The 13,770-nt window shown below is 44.1% G+C and overlaps 1 protein-coding gene across 1 annotated transcript in view; it reads right to left on the bottom strand.

Moving 5' to 3' along the window:
• Positions 1–11: 11 nt before the first annotated feature.
• The window catches only part of PADI1 (peptidyl arginine deiminase 1), a 58,689-nt gene continuing 44,930 nt past the window's right edge, over positions 12–13,770 (bottom strand). The window contains exons 12-16 of the mRNA XM_027842770.1: positions 12,234–12,378; positions 11,581–11,674; positions 5,465–5,547; positions 3,621–3,746; positions 12–2,070 (exon numbers count right to left, since the gene is read on the bottom strand). Coding sequence (XP_027698571.1) covers positions 1,837–2,070; positions 3,621–3,746; positions 5,465–5,547; positions 11,581–11,674; positions 12,234–12,378 — 682 coding nt within the window. The 3' untranslated portion in view covers positions 12–1,836. The remainder of the gene's footprint in view (positions 2,071–3,620; positions 3,747–5,464; positions 5,548–11,580; positions 11,675–12,233; positions 12,379–13,770) is intronic.

The following is a 13,770-nucleotide window of genomic DNA, read 5'->3' on the forward strand; positions in this document are numbered from 1 at the left end:
CCTGGGCCACCTAGACCGAAACCTGGAACTACATGCAGGGTCCTGGCCCTGAGGAACAGAGACCTAGAAAGATCCTTCCCCCTCCCACTGCCTACAGAAAGAAGAGGAGTAATTAAGGACAATTAGAAGGAATTAAGCCCCGCCTTCTCAGATAACTCAATGTGTTTCCCCCCTTCCTGAATATCTGGAGTCTCCCTCCCTCCACTTCTGGAAGGATCTCATTTAGTGGGAAGAGAACTGGCCTTTGAGTCAGGAAATGTGGGTGCGGATCTGGGCTCCGTCTTGTTTGTATGACCCTGAACAAGTCACTTCCTCAGGTTGAGGCTTAATTCCCTCATTTGCGAGATGGGGAAGAAAATCTCCCCCCCCCCCCCCCCCAGGGTTTCTCTTTGGAAAGAGAAATGGAGATGACTTCTTGTCGTCAAGAAGTTCTGAAACCCATGCCAAGACGACTCAGTTAATAGTCCCAGCAGCCCCAAGGCTCAAAGCAGCCTGTGCGGGCTCCTGCTGCTGCTTCGGAATACACAGGCCTCCTACTCTCAAGCCGGACACACGAAACTTCAGCCTAGCCCTGGCCATCCCTTCCCAAGGCTCCCCAGACCCACACTTGACTCGGGCTTTATCCTCCAGACCAGCTGAGAGCACTCAGCACTTTGAGGCCGGAAACAGGCTGTGTCCATAATTAGAGGTTTCCCCCCCAATAAATTGTAGCAATCACTGCCTGGGAACAGAGTTAGCTATTAAAGGAGTATTTTTTGTTATTGTTTTTTGTAGGACCTTTCCCTTCATTCATTCGATGGGCTAAAGGTAAAGTGAGAACCAGAGTGCCCTGAGGCAGCAAAAAGAGAACCTGAGACATCCATAGGGGGCTGCTTTGGGAAGGGGTCCACCTCGGGAAGAGGCAGCAGGCTGGCCAGTACCGGACCCACACTACTAAGTTCTGCGGGATTCTAGCTAAGGCTAGTCCCACAACCTGGAAGATAAGAGACCTGTGCTGCAGAGGAGCAAGTGGTAAGGATAATTTACTCCCAATGCTGGGGAAAAGCTTCCTAAGAATATGAGCTATCCCAGAGAGATGTGGGCTGGCCTCAGGAGGGAGTGGGCTCCCCCTCAGTAGATGAATTCAAGTAGAAGCCTCCGTAGATGACCCCTGTGGTGTATCGTAGGGGAAATCCTTATTCATTCATTCTGGATTCTCAGGTCTTCTCCAACTCTGAGAGTCTTTGGTTCTGTGATCTGTGGCTCCCATCGTTAACTTGAGGTGTGACCTTGGGGAGTCACTTCCCCATTGGGCTTCAGTTCTTTTCTATAAAATGGGAACATTGAATCTTATCCAGCTCTAAGATTCCATGATCCCGCATGAGTCCTGGAACTGGAAAAATCAAAACACACCAGCTGATCCCATCTAGCATGGCACACACACACACACACACACACACACATACACACACACATACACACTCTCACACACATACACACACACACACACACACACAATAAGTTAGTTAGTTTGTCCCTTTAGGTCTGGGATAGAGTACAAGGATTGTTAAGTTTCTGTGAGAAGGACCAATCGGATTTGGAGAGAAAAGCAAAAAGAAGAACTGAGGGGACATCTTCTTTGAAGACTGAATGGGCCAGGTAGGGTCATCCTTCGCCAGGAAGAAAGTGAAGAATTCCAGTGATGTCCTAGAGAGATGCTTAGGGCCTGGTGACTGGGCACCCATGCTGCAGATGCTGTTGGTGGCCTCTTTCCAAGACAGGTGGGTAATCCTCTTCCCCATGCTGATGCTCCTGTGAGGAGGAGGGAAAGGAGAAGACAGTGGGAGGGCAGCCAGCTCAGGGAATCATGTTCCACCACTTAGAAGAGAAGGGCTTCCGTCGGACATTGGTGCCACAATGGATCTCGCCCATTAACACATGGTAGGAGAGGTAATCATCGATGAAAGTGCACTTGAGTCCCAGAGGATGCAGCAAGTCCTCAACCTTCTCCTCTAGACAGCAGCGCCCATTAATGATGGGTCCAAAGGGCTTGGGAATCCCCAAGAACGTCCCCAGGACAATCATGTTTACCTGTAATGGGAAGAGACAGGGGAGGTGACATAGAGACTGTACTCAGAAGGTGAGAGTTCACCAGTTGAGTCTACCTTTGGGTTCAAGGCACCCCGTTTGGAATAATAATAAGGGCAATGAACCATGAGACAGGAGACCTGGGTTCAAGTCCTGGTTCTCCTGCATACAAGGTATGTGACCATAAGTGAGTTGCTTCCCTTTCCTGAGCCTCAGTTTCCCCAATGGTAAAAGTGGAGAGCAGGACTAGATTTAAGACCCTTCCAGCTCTAACAGTCTATGAGACCATGAACCTCCCCCACGCCCAGCCTCTGAACATTCCCAGAGAGTTTCCTAGTGGAATCCAGGCCTTTAATGGGCTCCTGGACTCAGTTGATAAGATCAGCTCCCAGCCTCTCCCAGGAGTGACACACTCACTAAGACCTCTGCTTCCCAGTGAGATCATATCAGCACATCTGGCTTGTCAGCTCCCTTTGGCTAATTAGGGCCTGGCCAGCAAAAGGGAGCTCAGCCTCCCAAGCAGGTAAGAAGGCAGGGAAGAGCTGAGGAAGCAGCGCCACTCCCACCAGCCCAAGAACTAGAGATCCCTGAATTAAGCATCTCAGACTGGAAGGGCCCTAGGATGCCAGCTAGGGAAGTCCAATCTCCATCTGTGAAATAAGGCCATTCGTTCTATCCTTGAAGATCTCCAGGACAGGTCAACCATGACCTCCAGAAGCAGCCTATTCCACTTTGGGAGAGCTCTTATGGTTAGGAATTTGGGTTTTTTTCCTTTGAGGAGAAATCTTCCCTATCTACAGCTTCCATCACCTGCACCTAATTCCGCCTCTGAAACCAAGCAGAAAAAGTCCATCCCCTCCTCCACATGGCTACCCTTCAGACAACTGTAGCTTCCATATTCCTCCTCAGTCTTCTCTTCTCCAAACTAAACACCCCTAATTCCTTCTGTTGAATTTCATCTGGGATCACAGAGCTGAAAGGGACTTTAGAGGTCATCTTATCCAACCCTCTCATTTTATAGTTAAGGAAACCAAAGCCCAAGTGTCTTGTCCAAGGTCCCCACAGGTGGCCAGGATTTGAACCCAGGTCTTCTAACTCCAGATTTAGCCCTCTTTCACTGCACCAAAGTGAGGCAATGAATCAATATGAAATTGATTCTGGGAAAAAATACAAAAAGATTCACAGGGGGAAAAACCCTTAATAGGTTTTTCTCCCCAATTTTTTTGGGTTTTCCCATGTTTTAACCTCTTCCCTCCAACTTACTTTTGTTGTTGTTGTTCTTGTTGTCATTGGTTTTTTGCTAGGCAATGGGGTTAAATGACTTGCCCAGGGTCACACAGCTAGTAAGTACCAAGTGTCTGAGGCCGGATTTGAACTCTACCAAGTCACTTTTTGAATTTTTTTAAAATTTAGACTCTTTCCCCCTCCTTCAGGCTTCTTCTCCCTCCCCCCTCCATACTTGCTTCTGCTGGAGCTGGGGACTATGGAGTATGGGGACCTGCCCCAAGGGAAGAGGAAGGATTCCCCCTCACAGCTCATGCCAGCTGCCTCACCATGTCAGGAAAGAAGGCCTCTGCATAGGAGTTGCTGAGCTTGAAGAGCTGGGGGATGTCGATGATGTCGCGCTCTGACAGGCCCAGCTCCCGTTTCAGGACCTCACGGTTCCAGTCAATGCATTTCTGATCCGAGGGAGTCAGTGTAAAGTGGATGGGGCGAGAATAGAGAATGAGGACCATCAGATCTAGAGCTAGAAGGAACTTTCAGGATGATCTGATCTCCTACCCATTCATTTTCCAAAGGAGAAAACCAAGATCCAGATGGAAAGTGACTTGCTCAAGGTCACACAGCGAGGCACTAGCAGAGCTTACATTCAAACCCAGGATTTTGGATGCCAAATCCTCCAAATCCTCCTTCCACTACATTAAATCCCTGGCACCCACCAATAAAAGTGGAGAAAGGAAGGGGGCTCTTGTTCCCTGACCAGGTGGCTTCTGGGAATATCCAGCACATTGTGCTAGGGAGGAAATAGGGCTAGGAAAGTAGACCCTGCCACAGACTCACCTCACTGATCCATTCTAAGGCTACTCCTTCCATTAAGGTCTTCCTCTCCCCACACACACTGGACCCCACCACTACCATTACATTCCCTCAATAGGAATCCGTTGATATAAGCTTTAGCTCTCCTTGATGAACTTTGGTTTTCTTATCAGATCCAGTTCCCAATGGATTTCCCCAACAATACCACCAGATCCATTCCCTGCCCCCAGGATTTTTTTTTTACCCACTCTAGGAGCCCTTCCCCAAGAGCTGTCTCTTCCTCCCTCACCCCCCTCTCCCCTGACATTCAAGCCAAACCCCACCTAACCCTGGGAGTCCTGATCATCCTAGGGTCCGTGCTCTCTAACTTTGTTGCTATGGGAAAGGGGAGAAGGAAAGTGGGGAAAGAGAAAGAGGAAACAACTCCATTCAGAGCCCTAACTAAGGTGAGACAACTTGGACTTTGCCCCCAGGGTGCCTGATTTATAGGGTACTAACAACACTCGAAGTCCTTTAGCAGTATAGGTACAACAGATTTTAGCACCTAATTAATAAGAATAATAAGATAAAATAGTAAGCTACAAGAGGGTGGGCATAGATGTCCCTCCTCCTACTCTGCTGCCCCCCATCCTGTCATATGTAGTGGCCTCCTCAGAAGCGATTGGCCCAGCAGACAGTATCCTAGGATCTTTGCTTCCTGCTGTCACTAAAGGGGATGGTCTCTCATCACACCAAAAATGAGAGCCACTTGCCAAGAGCACAAAGATTCCTAGTTATGGCTCTGTCCTTTGTGGATAGAAGGGTGGCAACTTCACAGTTTAAGCTTAGTTCTTTGAATCTACATGGTCACCTTTACCTTTACCTTAGGGAGTTCCCTAAGTTGGAGGACTATGTGTGTCCCTCCTGGGTAGGACATTTCTAGAGATGGAATCTATATCTTCCTTCCTCATACTCAGAGATCCTTGAGAGCAGGGGTTACTATCCCCTTTAGACTGAGAACTCTCTAAGGGAAGGAACTAAATCTTCCCTCACTGAGCTGGGGATTCCCTGAGGGCAGAACCTGTATCTCCTCCCCACCCCCCAACTGGGGGTTCTCTGAGGACCAAGACTGTATCTCTGCCCCCTCAGGCTGAGAACCACTCAAGGGCAGAGACAAAGTCTTTTCTCTCAGGTTGATGGCTCCCCGAAGGCAAGACCTATGTCTCCTTTGGACTACCATACTCCCCCACATATCTCCCACAAGCTCTCCCAAGTACCCTGGACAGTGCCAGTAAGACCAGTTCAAAAGGAGGAGAGTTTCAAGACTGATTACTCTTCTCATTCCAAAGACCCTCCTTCCGCACCTCAGTAGGGCCCTCACCTGGGCATAGCGATTGTCACTCCTAAGGCTTTGGTCATTCAGCATCTCATCAATGGTTATTTTGTTCTTTCCTTTTTTCAATCCTGCAAGAGAGAGGCCATAGAATCAGCCTTGAGTATGGGGCTCCTTAATGTGGACCAGGATTGTCCTGAGACCAGACAAGAGATCTGAAACTGGGACAAGATGAAGTAGGAAGATTAAGGAAACAAAAGGAGCCGAACTCTGGCTGCAGGAAAGAGGCAGCAGTAAATCTCCAGTGGGAAGTGAAGGTGAAGCATCTCCTTTTTGTTGTTCAGACTTGTGATTTCACCGGTCTGGGAAACTCTCAGTGTATAAACACCCTGCACTGATGGAAACCCTTGTCTTGGAATTCAGAGCTAGAAGTAATACACATACACCATCATTCTATTTTTACAATGTCTTGTTGATGTCTTTTGTCTTTATATCATCGTCATTGCCCTCCCCCCATACTGAACCTTTAAAAAAAAAACAAAGAAAAAGAAATACAATTAAGGGAAACCATCCAATATGGTGACCATATATGATGACATATTTGCCTTTTCTTACTACACCATCATATCTCATTTTATCCATGCATCATTTTTTTCAGTCATTTCCCAGCAGATGGGCAGTCACTTTGTGGTTACGAGAAAGAATACTACTATGAATATTTTGTAGTCACTTGGATGTTTGTTTTTGTCTTTACCTTGTTGGGTCAAATGCCCAGTAGAGGGATCACTGACTCAAAGGGAATAAACAATATAATCACTTTCCTTTCTTAATGCCAAAGTGAAATCCAGTATGATTAGACCTCTTCATAGCTCAACTCACCAGCGCTGTATTAGTGTGCCTGCCTACCTCCAGCCCCTCCAGCATTGATTATTCCCATTATTTGTCATATTTTCCAATTCACATGGTTCTAAGTGAAACCTAAAAAGTTGTTCTAATTTACATTATTCTTACTATTTGTGATCGGAGCATTTTTTTCATCTGATCATTTATTGTTTTAAGTTCTTTTGAAAACTGCTTATATCCTTCTACCACTTACCTATTGAAGAATGATTTTTGGTATTGTATCAATTCTCTGTATTTTTTAGATATCAGACATCCTTATTTTTAGAGGTGGAAACTGAGGCTCAGAGAGGAAGAGTGACTTTATCAGGGTCACATAGCTAGCTGGTAAGTAGCACAACTAGGATGTACAAAAGGTCCTGTCATTACTCTTTCCAACCCAGCAAACTGTCTATCCTTTTGTCGGGTGGGAGCCAGAAATAAATCTTCTGACTGGAGAGAGCAGGGAGACAGGGGTAGGGATAGGAGAAAATCACTTTTTGGAATGCAAGTTCCTCCCTCTTTGAGGAACACCTCCTCTCCCACCCACCCATCCAAGGAAAACTTTCTAAACTGAGTTCTCTCGGGCCAAAGTATCCACTTCTGTAGGTACGAATGTTACCCTTAGATCCCTGTGGAAGAGTAGAAGTAGTAGTAGTAGTAGTAGTAGTAGTAGTAGTAGTAGTAGTAGTAGTAGTAGTGGTAGTAGTAGTGGTAGTAGTAGTGGAGGTGGTGGTGGTGGTGGTAGTAGTAGTGGTGGTGATGGTAGTAGTCATCATTATCATCATTGTCATCATCATCATCATCATCATCTCATTCACATCTTTTTAATGTAGCCCAGATTGAAATGATCCTGGGACAAGTCACTATCTTCTTATTGTTCTTTTATATTTAATGTTCTGAACACCGCTGAATAGATGGATACAATAACTGCTTTCTTCTAGTTGAATAAAAGTGTTGGGATGTGAGCTCATCTCCAGTCTCATGGAAGACACTCTCCGAACCACTCTAGGAGCACACAGAGTGATGGGAAGAATAGGGACTTCATCTTGTTCCCACATGGGTTTGATTTCTTATGCCAGGTCTGAGTATTTTGAAAATTTTTGTTCCACACAGCTTGGAGATTTATCAATATTTGATACAACAACATCTATTAAAAACATCATTCTTAAATATTTATGGGTCAATGTGATGTCTGAGTGATTGTGGGCAATAGGTTAATCCGGGATAAGCATCTGATTCCAATGCATTTTACTGGCTGAACTCACAAAGATTTTTTGATATCTACACCAGTAGTCTGGCAATCTGTCATCTGTTAATATTATTTTTTATTATAAGTCTTGAGAGATAGTGTGTCATAGTGAAGAACCAACCTCATGGCTGGAAAGAGCTGGGTTCAAGGTCTGCCTCTGGCACATACTTGCTGTATGACCCTGGACAAGTCATTTACCCTTCTCAGCACTCTAGGCAACTTTCTCAGATGATTAGTTTTTGAGAAGGTGATAAACTGTATTGGTAAAGTTCACTAGACCAATAAAATCACAGGTCTAGTCCCTATTCCTATTAATTTCTTTCTTTTCATCTTTTTTTTTTCATGGAATTAAGATAGAAATGGTCCTAAAGCAAGGCTCTAAGTTTATTGTTATTGTTTTGTATTTGAAGTTCTGAACCCAAGAAGACATTCAACCTCAAGTACATGGTACAATGGAGAGAGCGCTGGCTGTTGAGTCAAACGACTTGCCCAAGGTCATACAGCTAATGTGAGTTTAAGGCCAGATTTGAACTCAGTTCTTCCTGACTCCAGACCACTGTGCAACCTAGCTGCCTCTGATAAATGAGGTGAGAAACAGAAGGAACATCGTATAGAATATATTACAGACCACCTAGCCAGCAGGAGGAAATAGATGAAAAGATTATGAAAAAGATCACAAATCTGGCTCAGAGCTACAACATAGTAGTAATGGTGTACTTCAATTATACAGTCATCTGTTGAACCTCTCTTTGCCAAAAGCAGAGCAGCAAATCAATCTTTGGTTTGCCTTAATAACTTTATCCTTCAAAAGGTGGAGGAAGCCGCAAGGGAAATTACTGATACAGCCTGATTTTGACCAAAAAGATGAAATGAGTCACTGGGACTAAAATTATGGGAACCTTGGGGGGAAGAGACTACTCTATCTTAGAATTTGAGATAGAAAAGGGAAGAAAAGCCGGACACAATCTGAGGTGAACCCACAATTTGGGGATGGAAGATTTCAAAGAGTTTAGAGAGAGGCTATATCCTAGAGGAAAATAAATTCAACCCAAACAGAATGGGAAACTGTCAAGAATTTGGAAGGAATTCTGAAGACTTATGGATAAGTACTTGACCTAATATTTCAGTGGTAGAGTGAACTACTTGTTGAAGAAATTTCATCCATCAAGGCATGTCAGCACATTTGCTGTGACTTGAGTCTTAGAGAGTTGCTTCAGGACACTGAGAGGTTAAGGGACTTGTCCAGGATCACACAGGCAGGGCTTGAACCCAGGTCTTCCTGGCTCTGAGGCTAGTTCTCTCAACACTAACTCCATCACACTACCTCTCTTCTGAGGACATAAACAGGGACAATTTCTTTTTCTTTCTTTCTTTCTTTCTTTCTTTCTTTCTTTCTTTCTTTCTTTTCTTTCTTTCACAGAGTTAAATGACTTGTCCAGGGTGACACAGCTAGTAAGTGTCTGAGGCCAGATTTGAACTCAGGTCCTCCCAACTTCAGGGTCAGTGTTCTATCCACTGAGCCACTTTAGCTGCTCCTGAACAATTTCAATGAGGAAGAAAACAAAAAGCTTACTATAGGGACTAATAAGAATGCACAGGTGATCAAGTAATCCACACAGATTTTTGTTTTTGGCTTTTTGGTGAGGCGATCAGGGTTAAGTGACTTGCCCAGGGTCACACAGCTAATAAGTGTTAAGTGTCTGAGGCCAGATTTGAACTCAGGTCTTCCTGACTCTATGTACTATGCCGCCTAGCTGCCCCTGCACAGATATTTTAAAGGCATATTGAAAAGATAAAAGCAAAGGCAGAAAACAGAGGATGAATGCAATCTTATAAGAATAACATAATGAATGCTAAAACTAAAAATGCACTGGTGCTGATAGGTGGTATGGCAGATAGAGCGCTGGGTCTGGATTCAGGAAGATCTGAGTTCAAATCCAGTTTCAGACACTGACTAGCTATGTGTTCCTGGGCAAGTCACTTAACCTCTTTTGTCTCTATTTCCTCATCAGTAAAATGGGGATAATAGCGCCTGCCTCCCAGGGTTGTTGTGAGGATCAAATGAGATAATATTTGTAAAGCATAGTGCTGGGCACATAGTAAGTGCTATGAAAGTATTAGCTATTATTATTAAATGAATGCTAATGATAATTTTTAAAAGGCCAAATGAGAGATAGGCCATTGTTCATGGCAGATGGGATAATCAAATGAGCAACAGAAAGAAAGAAGACAGAACTACTTAACTTTCTATTTTCTCTGCCAAAGAAAACTCTCTTCAGCTCAGGAAGGTTAAAACAAAGATGGCTAATAGGGTGTTGAGATCCAGAACAAGGGAGGAGGTAGTAAGAGAGCATTTAGCTGCCTTCAGTGAGTTTACATTTCCAGGCCTAGATGAACTATGTATGTTCTAGGAGACTAAAAGAGATGTCAGAGGTGATTCCTAATCTGTTGTCTGTGATTTCTGAAAAACTCTGGAAAACAGGAAAGCTGTCTCAAAATTCCAGACACAAAAATGTCCCAGTTTTTTTTTTAAGGAAGAAGAGAGAGCCTTCAAACTTTAGGCAAGTGAGTTCAACTTGGATTTCTAGCAAAATTTTAGAGCCCGCTATTAAAGAGATGCTCTGTGGATGCTAAGAAAGGATGTGGTGATCGTGGAGAGCCAGTGTGTCATCAACAAAAACATGCCAGCCTCACTTCCTTTCCTTGTTTCATAGGGTGACTAAACAGGTGGATCAAGGAAATGCCACAGACATGGCATATCTGGATGTCAGCCAAGCATCTGCCAGTCTTTCATTCTTCCTTGTGGAAAAGATGGAAAGAGGTGACTTAGTTAAGAGGTGGAATGAGAAGCAGTTAAAGGCTGGACCCAGAAAGAAACCACTCATGGGTTGATCTCAGCTCGAAGGAAGGTTTACAGTGGAGTGCCACCCTCCCCTCAAGGATCTCTCTTTGACCATGTGCTTCTTCAACATTTTATTGATGACCTAAATGAAAGTCCAGGTGGAATAATTATCAAATTTATAGATGACACCAACCTGGGAGTGGCAACTAACATGTTACATGGCAGATCTAGGAACCAAAAAGTACTAGACAGGCTAACATTCTCTCCTTAAATTTCCTTAAATCTACTTGTCTGTGTCGAGGTGGTATCCCACAACCTGGGACTCAATAAATTTGGTTCAACTCAATAAAACTTTTCCTATAGGTTCTGTCCCCTCCTGAGTCTCCAGCCTTATTTTGCAAATACATAAACTAAAGTACGGTTGATCCCAGCTCACAAATCAAATTGGAGCACAGCAAGACAACCAAAGTGTCCCAGTGTTTCCACCTTCATTTCATCACTTTCCCCACATTCATTGATGTTTTCCTTTCCAACTTCATATTTGCTCTCCTCTCCTCTCCTCTCCAGTTTTTTCTACTTTTTCACTCCAGACCTTCCTGCCTCCTTCCATCTCTCCCCTATCTTTTATATAAGAGGAAGGATCTCAAAGAAAAAAGACTCTCTCTAAGGTGACTGTGACTTGAGTGGGAAATAGTGTGACCCAGAAGCCCTGAGTTCAGATCTTGCCTCAGACATTTTATTTTAGAAAGCCAAGTCACCTAACTCTCCAGGTCTCACTTTCCTCATCTGTAAAAGGAGGTGGTCAGAGTTGATGGCCTTTAAGGTCCCATCAAGCCTTAAAGCTATCTATGGTACTATGATCCTATGATCCTGGATTTGATATCTGGGAAAGCACATGCAAGTTCTGGGTTCTAATTCCCCAAAGGGTCACCAATATGTCTCATGGCCTCAGGCAAGTTAACCAGCTTCTCTGTTCCGCAGATCCCTGCCCCTATAAAGAGAGAATCATTATCCTTCACTCCCAAACAGGGATGTTTGGGGGATTAATTAAAGTTTGTTCCACATCCCAAGAGATCTTTAGATGTAGGTGGTATGTTAATGTTGGACCCAATGATTAAGCAATGTTTATGAAACACAAAGAGATCAAGAGATGAAAGGGACAAGATATGATTATGTTTAATAGCAACTCACCTTCAAATTGGGCAGCAGTCCCATGGCCTTCATCTTTCTTCTCCTGAAAGAGTTTGAAGCAAGCATCTGGACTGGCCAGGAGCAGCCTGAAACCCTGCCAGGGAGAGAGGACACTTCAGTCACAGATCTATAATTGGAAGGGCCCTTGAAACCTAGAATGTTTGAGTTGGGAGGAACCTTAGAAGAGAGAATGTCAGAATTAGGAGGGGCTTTAGAACACAGAATGTCAGAGCTGGGAGGGGCCTTAGAACATGGGATATTAGAAATGGAAGAATCCTTAAAGTTAATTCTGCCCAACCTCCTCAATTTACAGAAGGGGAGCAACAATCCCCAACTCTTAACCACTGGCTGGTAGAAGGTGAGGGCAAGGCAGGCCCAAGGAGAGTTAAGAGCATCTTGGTGTATGGCCAGGACTTGGTGAAGGACCAGGGGTAGTTTTGGCAATGTGGCATGGGTCTATAGAGGATCTTGAGACAAAGGCAGGAAATGTGCCCTATTGGTTTCAGCACCCTGGACAAAGTCCCACTAGCCCTGCCTTTCTTACTGTTCTAGAACACATAACTTGATGCTAGTTTGTTTAAATTCGCCTATCTACAGTTACCATGGTAGTCATCCAAGCTGAGGAGGGAAAGAAGAGGCTGGGGATATTGTACCTTCTGTCCAGGGGCAGGAACAAAACTGAGGAATTCATCCACATGCCCCACATTTAACCAGTCAGAATAGAGCTCCACAGGGTCCTGCACCTTCTGGGCGTACAGGAAGTTCTTGACGACCTTGGCCATCCGGCGGCCACCTGACCTAAGACCAAGAGAGACAAATCATTGTCATAGCAAAGCAGGACAGATGGGAACCCTGCCAACTTAAAGAGAGTCACCTTATGTGTCTTCCACGGACACATCTGCCAACATATGACTATTGTCACCTTTGTCTTTTTCTCCCTGGAAAGTCCATCCAGAAATGACCCAAAATCATAAGCATCAGACCCCTGTGACCTGACACCTTCACTTGGACACTTTGTACTTTATTGATTCAATAACTCATCCACATTCATTCTTCTCCTTTTCACTCTAATTTTCTTTCTCTTATTTCTCCCTTTCATCATTTCCTCTTTTGTCTTCCTGTCTTTTTTCTCTGATTAACATTTTCTTTTTCCTCTCCTCAACATTCCTTTCTTCTCTTCACAAAGAGAATTGGATAGCTAGGTGACACAATGGATAGACCACTGGGCTCGCAGTCAGGAAGACCTGAGTTCAAAGCCAGTCTCAGATACTTACTAGCTGTGTGAGCCTGGACAAGTCACTTAACCTCTTCTGCCTCAGTTTCCTTAATTGTAAAATGAGAATAATGGTACCTCCTAGAGCTGTTACGAGGCTCAAAGGAGATCATTTGTAAAAGCATTTAACACAGTGCCTGGCACATAGTAAGGTGCTTAATAAATGTTTGTTTCCTTCCCCTTTCATCAAAGCTCCTCTATTCTCCACCCCTCTCTTTTTTTCCCCAGAAGAGAATATGATATACAGAAAGAGAAAATATGAGATGGAGGGAGAGGTAACTCTCAGAATATCTGGAAACACAAATAAGGAAGAGAAAAACATTAACCAGAGAAGATAGGTGGATAGCCTCACCTCAGAGAGGGAAAGTAGCTGACATGTCTAAGGTCACACGACCAAAACAGGTTTAGGATGAAGGTGTCACATCTACTGGTCTTCTAACCATCAAACTAAAAAGCAGGATTTCTTCATGTGGGGCTTGGGATTCTGCCTCAGATAAGGAGGTGATGGTAAGACCATACTAGCGGGAGCAGTATGGCAGAAGCCAAACCAGAAAGACAATGAGGTGGGAAGGAGGGGGCTCTATGAGAAAAGGAGTGAGGTCAAAAACATGATAATGTTTTATTCATTGAAATGAATTCATTTAACTGTAAATAGTTACTAAACAAGTTTAGGTGGGTGTACTGATGTTCTATATTGTTTTCAATCAAACTTGAAAAAACATTTCAGTACTAAAAATTAAGAGCAAATATGTCTTCTTTAGATTGAATAAATAATATGTCTCATGAAAGAAAAAAGAAGGAAGGAAGAAAGGAAAGAAAGGAGGCAGGGAGGAAGGAAGGGAAGGAAGGAAAGAAAAGAAGGAAAGAAAGAAAAAAGAAAGAAGGAAAGAAGGAAAGAAGGAAAGAAGGAAAGAAGG

This window comes from Vombatus ursinus, unplaced genomic scaffold, assembly GCF_900497805.2.
Source record: "Vombatus ursinus unplaced genomic scaffold, bare-nosed wombat genome assembly UNPS02014884.1, whole genome shotgun sequence".
Lineage (NCBI taxonomy): Eukaryota > Metazoa > Chordata > Mammalia > Diprotodontia > Vombatidae > Vombatus > Vombatus ursinus.